We start from the raw sequence: 22,640 nt of genomic DNA, 5'->3' as shown, positions 1-22,640 counted from the left end.
CCAGAAAATCCTCTATAATGGGCCAAAAATCCATGAGAAAGAGGGAAGCTGAGCAAAAGCAGCTGTCTCTCTCCTTCCTCTAACCCTTTGGAAGCCCCCTTGTGTGAACATTATGTTGTACTAACTCTGTTGATACTAGAGAGAGTAGCTGGACAAGAAGTGGTCCTCCTGGCATCATCCCTTAGCAGACATGTAGGGAATACTTGCAGGAATTAATAGCGACCCTGTCAGCATTGATTCCAGCCCAGTCCCTCTTCATATTTTCAAACCATGTGGGGAGAACCTGAGGGTAAGAAAATAATCTTGTCTTTTATATATATAGATGGTAAACTCTTTTGGACAGGGACTGTCTTTTTGTTGTGAATGTACAGCATCTAGTACAATGGGGTCCTGGTCCGTAACAAGGGGTCCTAGGACCTACTGATAATTAAATGAGGAGGGACTGAGTATAGAGTAGAGGAGGAGGAGGAGGCGGCACTGAGTATAGGGATTATTGTGGATTGGATGCCCAGAGTTCCCTTGCATATCAGGACATCTGCAAGCTGAGAAAACCAAGTCACCCCAATTATATTATGCATTGGAGCTATGTGAGTTTAAACTCAGTTTTATACACACGCACACGAGTTTTTCCATTAAATGTCTTCATTTAGCCCTAACTCAGCATTGATAATATAGCCTGATCCAATGCCTATTGAAGTCAATGAGATTTTTTCCATCAACTGCAATAAGTGTTGGATCAGGCCCAAACTATCAGCCCTAGTGAAAGATTAAACAGTTTCACACAGCATATAAACATATAAAAAGAGGGAAACTGTAGAGTACTGCACTATGGGGCCTGAGTCAGTAGTACTGATATGAGTCTTGCTTCCAGGCTTGCAGGACCTGAACTTTTCCTAGTGCATTACAGCATGATTTGACTTTTAAGATCTAGTAACCCAGCCCTCTCTGGTTTTGATAAGCTTTTACAAATGTCTTTTTAATTAATCAATTAAAGTTTTATTTATTTACTTGAACATTTTTTTTAAATGTGATCATCATGCTCTAAAGGTTACGACTATCTCTTTAAAAAACAAAGTATACTTTGCTTTCTTTACTTTTACATAGCGTGAGTTTAGCAATTGTTTCCAAGGTCATCAGAAAAAGCAGATTATAAAAAGTTGACACAGGCTTTATTTTATTCCTGTTTGTGTATTGTGATTATACTCTCTTTTGCTATCTAAGTCTCTAGTCCTGCAGTGATTGCACACATAAAACTCCCCATTGAGTAGCTGTTTAACACTCACTAGAGTGAGTTACCTTTTTTCAGCAGACTTAGCTTCTGTTGACCATTAACAAACACGTTTCTCTATCACTTCTGGTTTTCAATTTTCTGTAAGTATGTTTTCATGAGACAGGCTCTATGCATAGCAAACATCTTTATCTTGCATTGCGTGCAAGAAGAATAGTTGTTTAATGCTTATATAACGCTCTATGTTCAAAGTCCAGTACATACACTAACTGATTAGGCTTCAGTTCTATCGGAATTTTGCCACTGATTTTAATTAGAGAAGGTTCAAGCCCTAGAGCTCAGTCCTGCAAGGTGAAGTCAATGGTACTACTCACCTTCTTTACAAGTAAGTGCTTTGCTGGATTGGGGCTAGAGTACCCAGATTCTTACACGATCAAGGCCTTGTTCCTTACCACACCTCTGCGAGGTAGGTATAAGTCAGGAAATAGAGGCAGCAAAAGACTGATTTGCCTAAGGCCACACAGCAAGTTTTTGGCACAAGAGGGATTAGAACTGAAAAGTACCTGACTACTAACCAAAAAAAATCCAACCCTCTGCTTATCCCTGTAGAGCATGCTGCCTCTCAAGGCTATAAAACTTCTGATAACTTTCAAAGGAGTTATGCATTCATATAAAAAGAGGAAGTTATACCACTAAGTCTCTCAGACAATGGGAGTTTTGTGTGTGTAGCTGCGGAACTGGTCCCATAGAAGAGAGCTTGCCACAGGTTTCTAAATGAATGCATTATCATAAATATCACTTGACATTTAAGGAGAGTAAGACATGTTAACCCCTCTTGTAAAATACTGTTAGAATATAGTTTTGAGGGTTGTGATTTCTGTATAAATTGGTTTTACACCTACTCAGAGAAAATGCATACAATGTTAAATGTAACTGCTAAGGTTGAAAACAAAAATTGAAGAGGATGGTTGGGTTAGCTGGGTTTCTGTTGTTGGCTGGGTTTTTGTTGTTTGGTAATTTTGGCAGATTTTATGCTTTCAGGAAGCTATGGTATAAACTAGGGCCTTTGAGCCAACTGGATTCTGAAAAGAAAAAGCAAAATATATGTACAGAGGACTTAAAAGTAGGTACAATAGTTAGTGTAAAAACATACTGACTTGTTAGAGTCATAGAATATAACGTTAGAAGGGACCACCAGATCATCCAATCTAACCTCCTGTATATCACAAGACACCAACACCACCCAGCAGCACCTACATGCTAAACCCAACAACCAAAATGAGACCATTGTATTGAAGCAAACAGGAGACTAGACTATTATGTGCCACAGGCAGTGAATAGGAGAAATCAAGGTGCACCCGGGCCCGAGGCTCTTGCAATAGCAGGGAAATGATTAAGTGAGGTATATGCAGATGATCCCTGCAAGTGACCCACACTCCAGGGTGCAGGGTCCACAAGTTGCCAATATAGTGCTTTTTCCATAGGATGTTTCTCCAGAAGACAATGCGTTGGGTATTTCAGAAAGCACACTAATTTAGGCCCTGATCCTGCAAACATTTACATATGCTGAACTTTGCTATTATAAAGTGATTTCAATGGAAGATTCGTGGAAGTAAAGTTAAACACGTATGTGCGTGGTTGCAGGATTTAGATTTTAGGCTCAATACCTTAAAAAGAATTGTGATACTCTCAGACAAGAAAAGAAAAATAGGGTTGTGCTGACCATAAATCAGGGTAGTAGCTCTGGGAAACAGAAGGGACTTTGATTTTGCTACTTGTAAAATGTCCTAAAAGGAATGCAGCAAGTGACTTCTGCAAAGCAGAACCCCTACAATAAAGTCTACATAGGGAGAGTGAACTGTATTCAAACCAGAGCCTCTGGTGAACCCTCTCTCTCATCATTCAGCCCATAGCACAGCTACAGGTTCATCAACTCTTTAATTTGTTTCCTTTGTTAGACCTTTGTTGGTCCAAAAGAGATTTTGACCTTCAGATCATACTGCAAGGTCATTCTGTTTTTCAGCTTTTTGTCTGAGGAGGAGGAGGGCCATTCAGTTTTGTTTTGAGGCTTGGAAATTCTACTTTTTAAGTTGGCATTATAACAATTATTCACTTTTTAAAAATAATTGTTATACATGTTCCTATAGGCTTTGATAAGCATCTTTTTTAAAATAGACACAAACCAACATGGCAAAAAGTCTGTTATACTGGAAAAATAATTTTATCTCAGGATAGCTAGCAATGCAGCCCTGGGGAAAAAGGGGGATGAAAGACCAACTACATGCTAATAAATAGTATTTAAAAAGAGATGCTTGTTCAAATCCTAGTGGGTAATCCCTGTCCATTGGGGAAATATACCTAGGAGGAAATGCTTAATTGTGTGTTCACCAAACCTGTTCAATAGTCTGAAAGAAAGTGTAATATCAACAAATGCAACTCTGACATACAGCCTTCATCACCAATGCTAATTTCCCAGTTTGTGGATCATGAAATTTAATTAAAACTATTGACCACCACAAATGAACAAACAGATTTAGTTAGAAGTCTCACTTCACGTCTAAAATGGTAACGAGTGATCTGGACACCTTAACAACAAAGTGACTAGAGTATAAACCAAGGAGAGGAGCTGCCTTTTTGTCAGCTTGCCAAGAAATCAGGAAGAGAGAAAATGAAAGGAAGAATTGCTCTGACTTGTAGGGTTAGTGAAACTGTCTTTTGATATCTAAGTGAGGTGTTGTACTATCTTCCACTTCATTCTCAGCTAGGTATGCTTTTTAAATTTATTTTCTGATTTTTATCTATTCTCTCTCTCTCTCTCTCAAATAAACAGTAGCTTGCTTAAATAACCTCTAAGCCCTTCTTCTGGATGCATCCTGTCTTCTACCTGCCTTTTCAATTGTAAATTCATTAGGATTGTCTTTATATTTATGTTATTTACAGCACGTTGTGGTATTAAACAAACAACAGCTTAGGTGTGATGGATAATATTGATAACTAGTGCTAACTCTACATTGCAGGAAGTAAGAAATGCTCTACTCTTGGAGGACAAACCCAAATAGGAGTAAACTCATTGATAGCTCTCCAGAGTCATAAAAAAGCATGGTTTAGAAAGGCCTATGGCTCCTGCCTACAGAGATGTCACAGATGGAGGTTCAGAAACAGAGCAATCGCTCTTTCTTTAGAGGTGCCAGGGTACAGTGATCCATTGTAATAACTTTCAAAAGCATCCAAAGGCTGGATCTTTGAATCTGAGATGGGAATTTGCACCACCATTAAAAGTCACCACCATTCGTTGTAACACACTATTCATCCCCCCAAGGTGAACAGCGCTAATAAAGTTGCTGTTTTAACTGGATCAGTGTAACATTTAAATAAAGAAATAAAGATATCTTAAACACTGAAATATTGTTTTTCATGTCAGTGTTATAATTATAATGCTGTGCCTTAACAGAAAATTATTTCATTTGGCTGAAATTGACTCCAGAGCAGAGAGCCCACACCACCCCCTATGCACCACTTAATCTCTATTCAAATCCCACATTAAGGACTTGAGTAGTACATAGATCCTTGCATGTGTCCTCTCCACTGTGATGAATCACACCCTTTGTTGGTGATATTACTTATAAAAAACAAAAGGGAATAAACAGATTTTTTTTTAAATTGGGGTGATTTCCATTAGTCAGAGCTAAACAACAAACATTAGTATCCAAGTTTTATGACATCTCCTTTCAGGAATGTATTTGAGTTTTATATCTCTAATTTAGGACAGGCTGTGCTTTGCTGCTTAAAGTTATATAATTTCCAGCTGGAGTTTGCAGTCCCTTTGCATTATAAATTTAGTCATTATGCCTGCTAGCACCCTTGTGACTGAAATCCCTATAATATAGTGGAAGTTACTAGTATAAGTACATAGATTCATGGTCTGTCTGTCATCTCTTGATTATCCTACTGCCAGTGTAAACTCAATTGGGCAAAAACTGAACTCCTAATCTTTCTTCCCAAGCCCTCTTCCACTTCCTTCCTTCTCTATTGCAACTGATAATACCATACCCACCCTACTCCCATCACACAGAGAGACAACCTAGGCATCATCTTCATTTTGCTTCTCTTCTTTTCCAAATATAGATAAATCATGTTGGTTCTTTTCCCCCTCAATATCTGAAAAATCCAACTCTTCCTCTCCTTACAACTAAACCGTTTGTCCATGCCTTGGCTATTACATCCCATCACTCTTTGGCTTCCCTAAAACACCTCTTGCTCCATTTCCACATACACAGAATGTCACAATGAAAATCATCTATCTAGTCTGCTGCCCAGAACATCATTCCCTTTCTGAATCTGTCCACTGATGTATTATTTTACCAGAGAGGCCAACTGAGAATGGGGCCCATTAATACTAAGCATAATACAAATGGATGCCTTCTACATCTTATTTAATCTTGTCTTCCTTCCAAGGTGCTTCAGAACTCTGCCCTGTCTGCTTCTCTGCTCTCATTTCCTCCTACTCCCCATCTTGAGCCCTTTACTCCACTGTTCCTTGTCTTTTCTCACTCTCATCTTCATGCCTTCTTCACTTAGATATCTTATGTGTTTCCCAGTGCCACTCCTTCGATCATTAACTCAGAGGTGTGGTGCCTAGAATAGGACACAGTACTCCAGTTGAGCCGTATCAGTGTGGAGTAGAGCGGAAGAATTACTTCTCGTGTCTTGCTTGCAATACTGCTGCTAATACATCCCAAAATGATGTTCACTTTTTTTGCAGTGGTATTACATCGTTGACTCAGATTTAGTTTGTGATCCACTATAACCCCCATATCCTGTGCTGCAGTACTCCTTCCTAGGCAGTCAGTTCCCATTTTGTATTTGTGCAAGTGATCGTTCCTGCCTAGGTGGAGTACTTTGTGTTTGTCCTCATTGAATTTCATCCTATTTATTTCAGACCATTTTTCCAGTTTGTCAAGATCATTTTAAATTCTAATCCTGTCCTCCAAAGCATTTGCAAACCCCCTCTCCCCAGCTTGATATCATCCAAAAACTTTATAAGTGCCCTCTCAAAACCATTATTCAAATAATTTATGAAGCTATTGAATAGAACCAGACCCAGGCCAGATCCCTGCAGTACCCCACTCGACATGCCCTTCCAGCTAGACTGTGAACAATACTCTTCTCTTCCTATGCTTCCATTCCTGTCTCCTTACTCTCTCTTGCCTTTTTGTTCTTTTCTGGAGGGTTTTATTTTTTTTTTTTTTTGGCTGGTCTTTTACTCCCTGTCCTTTTCCCAGTTTGACCTCATAATTACAGCTAGAACTAAGACATTTTACTAGTAATGACTGCTACATTTGATTGTGCATTTGTTATAATCTCAACATGTGTTGATTATTAATGTGTATATTCAACTCTTTTCATTTTTCAAGGACTCATGCCCGCTGCACACCAACCAGTATACTGTGCTACAAAGCATGGAATAATTGGATTCACACGGTCTATAGCTGTGAGTATATGTAGCCAAAAATACTATCAGCAGTTCCTTGAGAACATGCTTACTTTCTCAGGTTCCCTCTCTATAGCGATGCAAGTCAAACCAGTGCCTACAGAAGTACTGTGTGGGGTTTGGTTTTGTTTTAACAAAAGCTTTTAAGGTGGTAGCTGGAGACTCCTTCATTTCACAGGGGTGTCCGAGGAGGTAACAATGGAGTTGTATGTGGGGTTTGTGATCAATACAAGGTTTGGGCAATCTTCTTCTTAGTGTATGGGCAATGAGGGTGATATAGAGAGAGGATAAAGACAATCAATCAAATAGACAACCTCGGATAAATCATTTCAGTTTCTCCATCTGTAAATTAGGGATGATATTTATGTAATAAGTGGGTGCTGCAATACAAATTAGTAAATGTGGGGGAATGATTTGAATATGAAAAGTGCTCCCCATTATTAAGGCTGATTCAGGTATTCTGATTACTTAACATTGGTGTGGTAGTAACAATGAAAGGCTCCAATTCAGGATGGGGCCTATGCTGGGTGTTGTACAAACATATAGGAAGAAGCAGTCCCTGTCACAAGAAACTTCTTGTCTAATTTATGGAAAGATACCAGTAGAGGGAAAGAGCTTGAAGGAAGTATGAGGATAACAAGATCATGTATTTTCATGGACCAGTTATGTGCACAATTTGAGGATAGCCTCTTCACATGAGATTTCTAGTCAAATTTCCAGCCCAAAGAAGCTGAGATATATTTGGATAAGCATCCAGACTTTTAAAATGTTTTCCCAAACCTCCGAATCTTCTAAGGTTAACTAATCCAGATCAGTTTGGGAATAGGAATCATATATCACACCTTGGCCATAGTCTGCACATGACTGTATATAATTTACATTTTTTGCATGATTTAAAAAATATATTATAATATCATTCCAACAAGAAAGAAACTGGATAAAATGAGAGCATGCGCCACCTCCTAATGAACACAAGAAACTAAAACACTGGAGAAACACAATAGGTCTTAAAATACTTACCAGATAATGGAGAAGAAGGTGCAGCCTGACACAGGCGGGTGAAAATTAGAACTTTTAGGACTCTAGTTGATTCTGCCAGATTTAGGAGGCCAGCTCCTAAAGAGGATTCTGGATAAGGCTCCAATAAAAATGGTAAACCTCAGATTAAACAATTTAGTGGTGAACAGGCAGTCAAAAAGAAAGTCATTCCAGGGCAAGGGACAGAATCCCGATTTTCTGTGGTGAGGGAGGTGAGTGGAAAATATTCAAAAGTTTAGGGCTGGAATTTGGTGTGATTTGAGATAGTCATGTTATTTTGTTTTCTTATGAAAAAGTTTTTTATATATTAGAAAAAAACAAGGTTTGCTGGGGTTATTTTTAGGATGTCAGTTGCTTCTTCTGTGTAAGGTAATATCATTATACCAACCATAATGCTGATGGTTGTAGCTGACATTGCTGATGAGAAAAACTAAAAAAAACCAAACCCGTTTTAAGGAAATAAAATGTTAAGATTTCTGTCACAATAATCCTCAGCAAAATATGGGGTGTATGCAAGGTCTTGACTTGCTAAAGAATATATTGTTCAAACTTTTCCTGAAACATTCAAACATCAATACCACCACCATTTATTTAGCTAGTAATGATACCAAGGCTACAGAAAGCTTGGAGTACATGGTGAATTTTTGCTTGTAGCCTGAGGTAGTCTTGTCCAGAAGCTGTCAGCATAATTGTTCACCTGACTTTATAGATTAAGGAATAAAATCTAGAATGTAATCAAGACTTGTATGCATTGATGTGAGTGACACTCCTTTTTATGGCCTTCATCCTCTTCATGTCGACCTCTCCCAACCACGTACCAAATTAATTTCTGCTTTGAGCACCAATTTTGTGTAAAACAGAAATTATATAAAATAATCAGACACACACACACACCTATCATAAAAGGCCATAAATAAGACCAGGATCAATACCCAGTCTGCCACCCTCACAGCCCTCTTATGCTATTTGCCAACATCAACCACTGATAAATAAAGGGCTAATATGCTACTGTTAGTTTTGCTGATTGTGTCAAGCAACATGTTTACTAGTCTTTGTAAAGGTTCACAAAATGCAGAAAATGAACACAATGTGTCTGACACTTTTGTAGATGGCGGCTCAAATGGGAAATTATGGCGTGCGACTAAATACAATTTGTCCAGGTTTTGTTAACACACCAATTCTTCAGTCTATTGATAAAGAAGAGAATATGGGACAATATTATGAATACAAGGATGAGATCAAAGACATGATGAAGTTCTATGGTGTTATGGAGTAAGTGAAGCTACCCATAATATTCTTTTGTCTTCTCTAGCTGAAGGGAAAGTAAGTAGTAGCACCACAGGCAACTGATCCACAGAAGGCAGTGTAACCAATGTCTGTACTGTATTTCTGCACAAACTACACGAGAGACAAAAGAGAAGGCAACTGAACCATTTTATTTCTGTTGTCTCTTTTCAACCCAAGCAGCTAATCAAATGTCAGGGCCCTGGGGATGTTCCAGTTGGAAGTAGAAATTGATTGAGTCTTTCTTTGAGTCTTTATTTTCTTTGATGAAATCTTATTTATTTACAAAGAATGTACAAAGTCCTGAGTCTTTGAACACAAAAGGAATCAAATAGCAGGAAACAGCTTCTTTTCCTCACAGCAGCAGGAGCACTCTTCTCAGCCTGCACCTCTAACTCAAAAATCTCTTCCCAGGTCTCTTCCAGGGTCAAACACCATGCTTTCATCTGCTCCTTCAGGCTGTCTGTCACTCTGAGTATGCCAGTCTTCTGCCTTCTCAATTGCTATGTGCACTTCCTTCCCACCTAATCACAGCCAGACCCCTCAAGCCCACTCAGTCCAAACTCCTGGGAGGATTCACCATCCTCTTTTGCCTTAGGTGGGGCAAAGGTTGTGGTTAACTCATCCTGACACTTTAACTGAATGATAAGTTCACACCCAGTCTCAGAGATGATTGTGATTCATGCAGTCACTAGTACCTCAAAGCATAACACCATGTTGGTTTGCCTCTGCTTTTTCAGATGTCACTTGCTCTCACTGAGTAGCACTGAAGTTTTACAGTCACTATTGCAAATTACAGAGGGCAAATTCTCCCCTAATTTGCACTGCTCTCCAGTTAATGTCAGTGGAAACAAATACAGAATACATAACAGAGGAGATCTGCAGTGTAGTGAAGAGAAGCATTTTCCTATAGCATTTATCACACTCAGGGAACTTTGATAGTAAACTAAGTGGCAACCAAACACCAAACATCTGAAGTATTTACCAATGACTAGACCTAGAAGGGCTCATTTGCAAAGTTGCAGTTGTATATTTTTTGCATGTCCAAATTATGATGACCCCATATCCTTCCAGAAATGCTCTTGCTACTTCTGTAATAGTTCCAAAAGACTTGGAAGTAGATCTATGCAAATTGTAGATGGTTCATTTTGCAAGTGTTTATGCAAACCTTTATTTATACTTAGTTTAGTACATACTTTTTCCACAATCTCCAGTGCATTATGCTATCAGACTAAGATAACCAAGAAGGTATTATGTGCCATGTCTGATTTTCAAAATGGAAAAACATTTATTTTTCTGTAGCCCGTCGCTAATTGCCAAAGGACTGTTAATGATCCTTGAAGATGATGCTTTAAATGGAGAGGTTATGAAGATTACAGCATCCAAGGGGATTCATTTTCAAGAATATAGTCCACTTCCTTTTCAATCAGGAAGGATATAAATATTATTCTGTTATCTTGTCTCTAAATTAATGTAAAAATGTCTTTTAAACAATTTTTTGAAAAAAGACAAATGTTGTTTGTGTCCAAAGAGTTACATGATTTGAACTCTTTAATGAAATAATGTACAGTTGTGTAGTAATATGATTTCTTACTCTGATTTTAAAAGCTGCTGTTAATATTCTTTATTTGATAGAATAAGCATATTGCTCAAAAGATATTCAATGATGCAGTAATAAGGGTCAGATTCTGCCCATTGGTAATTATATGCTTGTGGCAGGCTGTTCCACTCCTGACCTAGTCTAGCACTGCAGGCACTCCTTGCTTCACTTGCCCTTCTGTCAGGACTCTTAGGAACATCACACAGCTCAAAAGGGGATAAGACAAAATTCCCTTACTGGGATTCTACTTTATTAAATACAAATAAACTTGAAATAGAAAATCTCCCTTTGGCTTCAGAAGTCACACAGCCCTCCTCCTTGGGGCTTTTTCCTCTCAGTCCTGGCCTCTCTGGCCTGTAGTCTCTCCCGCTGAGTTCAGGGTTGCACAGCCCTCCTCCTTGGGGCCTGTGTTTCTCTGGGAGCTTCTCCCCTCTCCACAAGACACCTTCTCTCTTTGTGGGCACCACTCTGCAATTGAGCCGTGGTGACCTTTATAGGGCCCAAGCGCTGGTTATTCAATTAACTGCCTAGACAGGCAGTTACATATTGATGTAAAAACAGTTACCAAAAATATATGCTCACTTTGACTTCCAATTCTTTTAAAACTTAAAAGAATCAATGAATGAACAGTAAATGGCTAAATATTTGGCAGCAAGAGGTGACTACAGGACATCTGATGAGAATAATGGTGCACTGCTGGCTCACATGGTTACCCCAGAATGCCAAAAGAACAGTACTTGCACATCTTCCAGACATTTTGCACCTTCACAGCTTTTGATGTTGCACCTTTACTTGGGCAAAATGGCCCTTAACTTCACTGTAAGTTTGGACAAATTGAGAGCATGATCGGACCTTTTTTATATATTTATCTAATTTGTGTAATAAATTGTGGACGAAGATAATACCGTTAACTCTGATGAGAACAATTCATTAAGATACTGTGTGACAATGGAACAGATGGTTTTAGGCATGCTGGACAAATTTACGAATAGTGTTAACTAGCAACCACTCCGTTCTCTTTAATGAGTTGCGCCTGTTTACAAATTGGGCTCACAATCCTCAAATTTGATTGTACTTTGCTATTAGCTGGTAGCCAGAGATGTCTTGTAGGTCTATTTACAATAGTTTTTGGTTCTTTTATGGGATCAAGTAGACAGAATAGTCTATGTCTATTTTCCATGTGTAAAAATGTGTTGCATCTTTTTTCTGTGCTGCCTGTAGAAATATTACAATAGTACTAGCACCTTCCCATCTCCTTTTGGTTATACAGTAACACAAGTCATGCCAGACATAAAAAACAGTTATAGGATAGTGCAAAGTTAAAGTGGGAGTATCAGTGAAAAAATATAAACTATTTTAAAATGAAAAGTGACCTATTGCAAATAATCACCAAAGTCTGTACTTTCTATGGAATAATTGGGGGAAGGAAGAGGAAATCACTCAGTAATTAGGGAGGAAAAGATCTTTGTTTTTGGAAGGGTTTATGAGCACATCTGCTTCTTTATTGCACTCAAAGACTAAAAACGAAGTATAACCAATAAAAATTCCAGTCACTTATTTACAAATTAGAAAAATGGATTTTAAAGACTAGGAGCAACTACAGGGATCTGTTAAATGAACTTGTCTTTTTGATATAGCATTGTCCTATATTTGTTTTGCCCGTAATTATATTTTGTGAGTTTGGAACTTTCTAAAAAAAATGTACTTTTAAATGAAATAAAAATAATTTAAAGTTCTATTCGAGTATTTTTTCTGTTGAAAGGCAACAAATTTAAAGCTAATTAAAACTGATGGGTTACAGTGCATAAGCCTGGGGAACTCACTGCCACAAGATAGTTTTGAGGCCACGATTTTAGTAAGATTGTCTAATATTTTGTTCATTTATACAGATAATATCCTCAATTAGACTCATAGATATTATAAAAAGAGATTTGAAAGAAGAGCTAAGAATGAAGGAATGAAGAGCTGAGAAAAGGGGGGAGAAAAAGATCAAGCATGTCCCCACTTCCTCTCCTCTCTTTTCTTCCTTTTCCCTTCTGGCTATGTCAAAACTGGCAATTCAGCATTTTTGAAGCCTATTTCAAATCCTTAATTGGACTCCCACCAGTAACATCAGCATCTTCCGGACACCTTTACAGGAGCCCTAAAATAGCCTCTGACCTCTATATGTGTAGCATAAAAATCCAAGAACTAATATCTCAATGCAGTTATTTAAATTCCTGGATAAATTTCACTGCTACCAGAGGGTATTTTAAACATTGCCTATAAGATATTAGGAGACTTGGTTTTTACCAGCACTTGCCTGGGTAAAGCAAAAACCTGCTGTAAAACTTAAAACAGTCAACATGCGTCATTAGGTAGGTAGGCAACTCTAATATCCTTTGCTCCTTTTCTTGTCTAGAAATATTTCATTTTAAGTAGTTTATAAACAAAGCAAATTATATTAATAACCATATGTTCAACCTATCTAACTAGTAGCAACCACAGGAATTTAGACAAATGGCCAGATTTTGAAAAGAATGCAGCTATTAGCAGCTACCATTGAAAACATATTTAGTTCAAAAAATACTTGGAACACTAATTAGTTTCATATTATATATTTCTGACATAATCACCTTGATTACTATGCTCACATCTGGTAACTACATTTCAAAAAAGAAATATTGAAAAGATTGGGATGGTTTAGTCTAGAGAAGTGACCAGTAAAGGGGGATATGATTGAGGACTGTAAATAATAAATGAGATTGACCTATTCTATCAGGCACTCTTGTTTACCTTTTATATAAAACAAAACCAAGGTGAAACTGAAAGGCAACAAATTTAAAGCTAATTAAAACTGATGTGTTGCAGTGCATAAGCCTGTGGAACTCACTGCCACAAGATAGTTTTGAGGCCACAATTTTAGTAAGATTGTCTAATATTTTGTTCATTTATACAGATAATATCCTCAATTAGACTCATAGATATTAAGATCAGAAGGGACCATTATGATCATCTAGTCTGACCTCCTGCACAATGCAGGCCACAGAATCTCACCCACCCACTCCTTCAATAAACCTCTCACCTATGTCTGAGCTATTGAAGTCCTCAAATCATGGTTTAAAGACTTCAAGGTGCAGAGAATCCTCCAGCAAGTGACCCGTGCCCCATGCTACAGAGGAAGGCGAAAAACCGCCGAGGACACTTCCAATCTGCCCTGGAGGAAAATTCCTTCCCAACCCCAAATATGGCGATCAGCTAAACCCTGAGCATGTGGGCAAGATTCACCAGCCAGATACCCAGGAAAGAATTCTCTGTAATAACTCAGATCCCACCCCATCAAACATCCCATCACAGGCCATTGGGCCTATTTACCATGAATAGTTAAAGATCAATTAATTGCCAAAATCATGTTATCCCATCATACCGTCTCCTCCATAAATTTATCGAGTTTAATCTTGAAGCCAGATAGGTCTTTTGCCCCCACTGTTTCCCTTGGAAGGCTTCACTCCTCTGATGGTTAGAAACCTTCATCTAATTTCAAGTCTGAACTTTCCGATGACCAGTTTATATCCATTTGTTCTTGTGTCCACATTGGTACTGAGCTTAAATAATTCCTCTCCCTCTCCAGTATTTATCCCTCTGATATATTTAGAGAGAGCAATCATATCTCCCCTCAGCCTTCTTTTAGTTAAGGTAAACAAGCCAAGCTCCTTGAGTTTCCTTTCCTAAGACATTCCTCGGATCATCCTAGTAGCCCTTCTCTGTACCTGTTTCAGTTTGAATTCATCCTCCTTAAACATGGGAGACCAGAACTGCACACAGTATTCCAGGTGAGGTCTCACCAGTGCCTTGTATAGTGGTACTAACACCTCCTTATCTCTACTGGAAATACCTCGCCTGCATCCCAAGACTGCATTAGCTTTTTTCACGGCCGTATCACATTGGCGACTCATAGTCATCCTGTGGTCAACCAATACTCCAAGGTCCTTCTCCTCCTCCCTTACTTCTAATTGATGCGTCCCCAGCTTATAACTAAAATTCTTGTTATTAATCCCTAAATGCATGACCTTACACTTCTCACTATTAAATTTCATCCTATTACTATTACTACAGTTTACAAGGTCATCCAGATCCTCCTGTATGATATCCCGGTCCTTCTCTACATTGGCAGTACCTCCCAGCTTTGTATCATCCACAAACTTTATTAGCACACTCCCACTTCTTGTGCCGAGGTCAGTAATAAAAAGCTTAACTGAGATTGGTCCCAAAACCAATCCCTGAGGAACTCCACTGGTAACCTCCCTCCAGCCTGACAGTTCACCTTTCAGTATGACCCGCCTGTAGTCTCCCCTTTAACGAATTTAAAGGTGCCACCTTTCAATTTTCATATTGATCCCCATCTTTTCCAATTTAACTAATAATTCCCCAAGTGGTACCGTATCAAACGCCTTACTGAAATCTAGGTAAATTAGATCCACTGCATTTCCTTTGTCTAAAAAATCTGTTACTTTCTCAAAGAAGGAGATCAGGTTGGTTTAGCACGATCTACCTTTTGTAAAACCGTGTTGTATTTTGTCCCATTTACCATTGACCTCAATGTCCTTAACTACTTTCTCCTTCAAATTTTTTTCCAAGACCTTGCGTACTACAGATGTCAAACTAACAGGCCTGTAGTTACCAAGATCACATTTTTTCCCTTTCTTAAAAATAGGAACTATGTTAGCAATTCTCCAGTCATAGGGTACAACCCCTGAGTTTACAGATTCATTAAACATTCTTGCTAATGGGCTTGCAATTTCATGTGCCAATTCCTTTAATATTCTTGAATGAAGATTATCTGGGCCCCCTGATTTAGTCCCATTAAGCAGTTCGAGTTTCGCTTCTATCTCAGATATGGTAATATCTACCTCCATATCCTTATTCCCATTTGTCATACTACCATTATCCCTAAGATCCTCATTAGCCTCATTAAAGACTGAGGCAAAGTATTTGTTTAGATATTGGGCCATGCCTAGATTATCCTTAATCTCCACTCCGTCCTCAGTGTTTAGCGGTCCCACTTCTTCTTTCGGAGGCAGAGCTAAAATGTATAACTCCTCATGTTTCAGGATTTAAGCCAACCTAATCTTAATTGGCCTGTGGTTATGCATTATAACTATAAGCAATTTATTCTAGAATTGTTTATAATGAGGTTTATTGCACTTTTCTCTGAAGCAGCCAGAACTGGTCACCACCAAAGACAAAATGTTGAGTTAGGTGACCACTAGACTGATCTGCTAGGATGTTTCTAACGTGCCTATCTTTAACTAATTAATTTATTAAACAGTTACTGTTTTCCAACTCAGCTCGGGAGTAACTCATTTGTTTCAGCTGATCAGTATAATACACCAAACTTTTGATATGTGTCTGTTAACAGACAATATACATTGATACCAATTCAACAGATGTCAAAATCTCAATTTCCCACACAGCATATGATGACGCTGTTAGAACATGCCCCTTAAAGAAAAAAGAAGTTAGATGGGTTGTATAAATATTGGTGTTTCACTTTCTGCTAGAGATCAAGAGACCAAACCTGAAGCACACAGTGATTTAGGAGGCAAGTTTTCAGAAACTGAGAACTGAGATCCATTATCAGTTGCATGCCTAAATGTGTGTGCAACTATTGCAATTGTGAACACATCAAATATATTTGTATATAAAAACAAGCATTTAGATTCCTAACCAACTAGTGTAGAAATATGTATGCACAATTGTTTATGCAAGTGGACTCAGGGCACTCCGAAAAAATCTGGTCCTAAAGGTAGGGAAGGATTAAAAATGTATGTTACTTATATGTACATGTCTTTCTAAGCCGGGAATCAGCGAATTCAACAAGTTTTTCTGGACTATGTTTTTTAACTTAAAAGAGACAGCTTTTGGAATATAAGGTATATAAAGTAAATTTTTTATTACACACACACACACACACTGTATAACTGGGCGTTCCAATAAATGGAAGTGCTATTAAGTAACATAGGGCTACATGGAACAGACTTTGGACTCAAATAACTAGAGTTTTCAGAATATAGGAATTAGAGTAATTGGAATTATACTGTATATACATATATATATATATATATATATATATATATATATATATACACTATATATACATATATGTACTGTATATATATATACACACACAGTATATACAACTGACGTCTGACAATCAGATATGAAGGTTGACAAGGCAATATCTAATCATTTGGTAAAAATCACATTTACAATAAGAAAACTATTAAAGCATTATCACAAGTTGGAACTTATTGAAGGCACTCAGAAGATGAGAATGAGGTAGCAAATTTGAGCAAACTCAAAGCAAATTTTCATGAGAAAAATAACCGGCTAGCCTCCAAGACATAACTAAAAAGACATGCTTAAAATCAAATATTACATCTATAGCAGTTTAGTTCCTTGTGAAAATAGTAAAATATATATGAGAGTTTTATCTCTCAGGAAGAGAAAGTACTAAATATCTTTAGGAAAGATTTCCTGTAAAGCTTCCCCACGTTTGGAAGTCTCCCAAAGAGCAAGAAAACTGTTTGATCTACAGAGGTACAGTAGGCACAAAGATGAATGGAAAAAAGAAATGGTGAACTTAATTTCCATGCAATGATCTTAAACCATTTTAAAAGATCTTAAACGTCTTAAATTAAAAGTCTTGACATCATTCCAAATCTTAATGTGTTTTGCAAAAGAGCTCATTATTTTTAAGAAAACTATTCAGTCAAAAGAAAAAAGAAATCTTCAAACAAAAGATATTAATCGCCAAGAACCTAAAATGAAGGGTTAAGAGTGAACTTGAATCAGATATTGAAAATTATTTGCAATGACTTCTCAGTATTACGGTGCAATAATCAGACCTAATATATATTTCTTTCTGAGCGAGTTCCTAGAGCTTTTGGATGGGAGCATTTTTAATGAATAAAACGATAACTGATACCATCCATTCTTTCCTCATGGTGGCATTCAGGCTATTTTAGGCTTTCATACAGTGCCTATTGCTATGGTAAAGAAACACAATGTCCAAAACAAAAGGTGTTTTTCTCTTTCGATATGAGAAAGTAATGTTACTATATGGTGTCAAGATTCCTTTCCCACTCTGAACTCTAGGGTACAGATGTGGGGACCTGCATGAAAACCCCCTAAGCTTACTTTTACCAGCTTAGGTTAAAACTTCCCCAAGGTACAAACTATTTTACCTTTTGCCCTTGGACTTTCGCTGCCACCACCAAACGTCTAACAGGGATATAATTTGGAAAGAGCCCGTTTAGAAACTTCTTTCCCCCAAAAATCCTCCCAAATCTTACACCTCCCTTCCTCGGGAAGGTTTGATAAAAATCCTCACCAATTTGCATAGGTGAACACAGACCCAAACCCTTGGATCTTAAGAACAATGAAAAAAGCATTCAGATTCTTAAAAGAAGAATTTTAATAGAAGTAAAAATAATCACCTCTGTAAAATCAGGATGGTAGATACCTTACCGGGTAATTAGATTCAAAACATAGAGAATCCCTCTAGGCAAAACCTTAAGTTACAAAAAAGACACACAGACAGGAATATACATTCTATTCAGCACAGCTATTTTCTCAGCCATTTAAAGAAATCATAATCTAACACATAGCTAGCTAGATTACTTACTAAATTCTAAGACTCCATTCCTGTTCTGTCCCCGGCCAAAGCATTATACAGACAGACAGAGAACCTTTGTTTTTCTCCCTCCTCCCAGCTTTTGAAATTATCTTGTCTCCTCATTGGTCATTTTGATCAGGTGCCACCGAGGTTACCTTTAGCTTCTTAACCCTTTACATGTAAGAGGATTTTTCCTCTGGCCAGGAGGGATTTTAAAGGGGTTTACCCTTCCCTTTATATTTATGACATATGGACATAATTTTTCTTACAACATTGATTAAGATTAAATCTTTTTGGAAAACATATGTTATTATTAGGGCTCTATGTCTGTCACGGAGGTCACAGAACTCACAGACTTTCCATGACCTCCGTGACTTCTGCAGGGGCCAGTGTGGCCGACCCCAGTGCTGCCCAAGCAGCTGGCTCTGGGGCCAGCTGCTCAGGTGACCCCAGAACAGCCAGCTGCTGCTCCGGGTGGCCCCAGGAAGCAGTCCCTGGCTGGCTGGCTGGCTGGAGCAGCCACTGCTCCTGCAGCTCCAGGCAGCTGGTGCTGCTGCCACCCCCTGCCTCCCGATTTAATCACCAGTATTTTTAGAATAAGTCATGGACAGGTCATGAGCTGTGAATTTTTGTTTATTGCCCGTGACCTGTTCATGACTTTTACCAAAAATACCCATGAGTAAATTGTAGCCTTAGTTATTATTTATTTTTTTAATATTACCATACCACCTAGGAGCCCCTGTCACACACCAGGGCTCCATCATTCTAGACGGAACAGAAAGGCAGTCCCTCTTCCAAAGAGCTTACAATAAGTGTAAAATAAAACCAATGAATAGAGAGACAGACAGGGGAGTTCAAGGAAACCATGAGAAAATGTTGGACACCATAATATGCCATGGTCTCAGCACACCAGCAGCCTAACTATTTTTGTAGGTATCACAGAAAAGGAGAGTTTTAAGGAGTCTGAAGAAAGATGAAGTAGCTTTGTGGATCGTTTACAGGGAACTCTTCCCAAGCGTGAAAGGCAGCATGGAAGAAAGCACAAAAGGACTTGTTTATAAATGTAATAAGTAGGTGGCAATGAAGGTCACGTTTATAAACAAGCCTTTTTGTGCTTTCTTCCACACTGCCTTTCACACTTGGGAAGAGTTCAGTTGTCCGATTGGAGATGGGAGATGACATCTTGATTGTGAATGAGAGATGGATGGGGGGAAGCCAGGAAGGGCCTTAAAAGTGAAGACAAGTTGCTTAGATTTGATGCAGTAGAAAAGGGGGAGCCAGTGGAAGGAGTTAGAGAGGTGACATGGTCAAAGCAACAAGTTAGAAAAATGATCTTTGCAGCAGCATTCTGAATCCATGTGAGTGGGGAAGTCTGTATTTGTCAAGGCCAGAAAAACAGATGTTTTGGTAATCAGAACACAAGATGATGAAAGCTTGCAGCCTGCTCTATACCTTGATCTGAATATAGTCAATATGAGGGCTCAGCCTGATCTCTTGCAGTGTGTCCCACAGCCTGTGTCCTGCTGCCAAGAATGCTGTCTTCCAAGTGCTGCTTAGAACCTGGTTCTAGCCATCTGCATCTTCGCCTTTAGGGATCATGAAGGCTAAGATCGTTTTGTGGTTGCTAGCAAGCACTCCCGAGCAAAGTACTGTCAGCTAGCTCCAAACCATATAGAAAAAGGAAATAAAGCCACTGCCTCATAATAAGTCGTCATTCAGAAAAGAAGAGACTGAATCGGGACATTTGTCACTTGGGAAGTGCACGCATGTTGTTGGCAGGTGTGGGGATTAGATTGGTAACACTTGTCAAGATGCGTACAAGGGAAGAGTTCTTTGACTGTATTTTCTGATGTTATTCTCAAAAGCTACTTTATTATATATAATAAATGGGCTGGGCAAAGCCTTTAACTCAAATTCCAGGGAAGGGAAGATTAGGTAGATGCATGTGGCCAAAAATCAACTTCATATGGACCTATTTGGGAAGTAATCAACCTCTTGGCATATGGAGCTATGTAACCTACATAGCAAATCATGGAAGCAGTTTTAGCTTGGTATACTCCATGGACCCAAAATTCTGTAGCAAGATTCCTACATTCAATTCAGGTAAACTGTAATAAGGAGGTTTAGATTAATATATTAAATATTAAAATGAACACCACGATCAGTATGGCAGCCCCTATGTTATTTATTTTTATATTAAATGTATTTTATGCGGTTCCACATTTTCAGTATGCCATCTTTAGGTCATCTTTATATTTCAGATTCAACAATGCAGTTGACACGTCTAAGAGGTGTTGGCTTAGAATACCTACTCACATCACATGCACTCAGATCACATTTTCAAGTTTTTCTTACCAATCATGACATCTAGAAACAAATCTGTTTCAAAATGAAAGCTGAAGGAGCACAATTCTGTGGCAAAAAGTGAATTATGTTGCCATAGAATATATAGAACCCTAGTAATAACCTTAATAACAGCAGCCATGTGGACTGCAGTGCTGAATTTATCACAGGGTTCGTCCTGAACAAAAGAACTTTGATAAGTAAGTTTTAAGATGACACAGGCTATTTAAAAGTTGGGCAACTTTTTTTAAAAAAGTTGGATTTTATGGTTTTTGTCATTAAGAAAGATTATTTTGTTCTTTTTTTAAAAAAATGCTGAAGACCATCACACCGTAATATGTTTCTGAATATACGATATGTGGGAGTATCTTGAAACACAAGATCAGTCAGTTGGATAATATTCAGGTTTTGGTTTGGTTTGCAACTCAGAATAATAAATACCTCACATGTTCCTTTAAACAATGGAGTGAAATGTTTGTTTTAATAAATCTGTTTGGTATTAGCTTATTTGGACCTTATGCTTTGTTGTCGTTTTTTTTACCTGCCTGTTTTGTACTTTGTAATCATACCTTTTTATTTATTTATTGTCCCCTTCAGCTTCTGAGTTACAAAGTTGATCTGACATTAAGCTGTTCCTTTTTTGTATCAGAGAAGTAACAAAAAAGGTAAATCATATTATATTATCCTTCACTTTCTTTGAACCATCTGGCCTGCTGGATCAGAGCCCAATACTGTCAAGATTTCATGATGAAAAACAAATACACTTAGCTAAGAGGGGAAGTTAAAGTAGGAGTGTCGCCCCATGAAAAGTTTGCAGCAATTCAGAGGTGTCCCTGTGAGTTATGTTGAGCAGTGGAGGAAGGAAGTCATTGTCCTCAAAAACAGAGCGCTATCCTGGCAGTAGGGCCTTTAGTGCTTCCTCACATATCTAGGACCATTCTCTTCAGCATGAATATAACAAAAAACATAGCTGCTGAGTTTTTCTAGCTTGTCCTGGCTTCACTGCATTTGATACAGAAGAAGGAAAGACAAGCCTCTGTATCAGTGCTTTCTGTAATATAAGGAATTTGAAAGGAAGAACAATGGTGTATTGTATACTCAGCAATTTGTTGACGTTTGCTGTATTGAACAACCATATAAATAATATAGGGCCGATTCTGGATCTCACAGAAGTTAATGGGAGTTTGGCAATTGCCTTTATATAGAGACAAGATTTAACCCAGTGTTTAAGATCCAAACTGGATAAATGGTTAGTAGGACTGAGCCAGCCGTAAGGGGAAAAAAGGCAGATCAATCAGGTATTTCTAGGACAACCTTCAGCTGAGTACTTAATACAATAATTAAGGTTTGCCTATAACTGTCCATGATGTATTCTGCTCTTCACCGCCACTAGGTTTTACAGCTTTGTTTATTGTTTTCCTCCTTACTCTCACTTTCTTCTTGTTGTTTTATTTTCTTTTATGTCACTTTTCCTGGTGAGGGTCACAGTGGCAGCATGGAGAGTAGGGAGGACCAGACCTCTCTTTCCTCCACAATAGGTTCCAGCACTTCCTGGGGTTCCCCAGCATTCCCAGGCCAGCCAGGAGATACAATCTCTCCAGCATGTCCTTGGTTGGCCTCAAGGCCTCCTCCCAGTGGGACATGCCCAATAAACTTCCAAAGGAAGCCTCCAGGGGAATCCTTATCAGGAGCCCAAACCACCTCAGCTGGCTCCTTTCAATCCGGAAGAGTAGCAGCTATACTACTAGGCTCTTCCAAATAGCCAAGCCCCTCACCCTATCTCGAAGAGTAAGCCCAGCAACCCTGCAAAGAAACTTCATTTCCACTGCTTGTACCCGTGATCTCGTCCTTTCTGACATTACCCAAAAAGTGCATGACCATAAGTGAGGATGGGGATGTAAAGTGACCTCTAAATCAAGAGCTTCATCCAAGAACTCAGCTCTCACTTCACCATCACAGATCGGTACAGCACCCACATCACTGTTGCCACTGCACCAAT

General features: G+C 38.5%; 1 protein-coding gene across 1 annotated transcript in view; it reads left to right on the top strand.

The window, feature by feature from the left end:
* HPGD (15-hydroxyprostaglandin dehydrogenase) overlaps positions 1-12,331 on the top strand; it is a 37,793-nt gene extending 25,462 nt beyond the window's left edge. The window contains exons 5-7 of the mRNA XM_084626199.1: positions 6,643-6,719; positions 8,866-9,029; positions 10,344-12,331. Of these exons, the coding sequence (XP_084482325.1) occupies positions 6,643-6,719; positions 8,866-9,029; positions 10,344-10,482 (380 nt within the window). The 3' untranslated portion in view covers positions 10,483-12,331. The remainder of the gene's footprint in view (positions 1-6,642; positions 6,720-8,865; positions 9,030-10,343) is intronic.
* The last annotated feature ends 10,309 nt before the right edge of the window (positions 12,332-22,640 follow it).

This window comes from Lepidochelys olivacea, assembly GCF_965140295.1.
Source record: "Lepidochelys olivacea isolate rLepOli2 genome assembly, chromosome: 4".
Classification (NCBI taxonomy): domain Eukaryota; kingdom Metazoa; phylum Chordata; order Testudines; family Cheloniidae; genus Lepidochelys; species Lepidochelys olivacea.
This window is presented reverse-complemented; position numbering and strand designations above follow the sequence as displayed.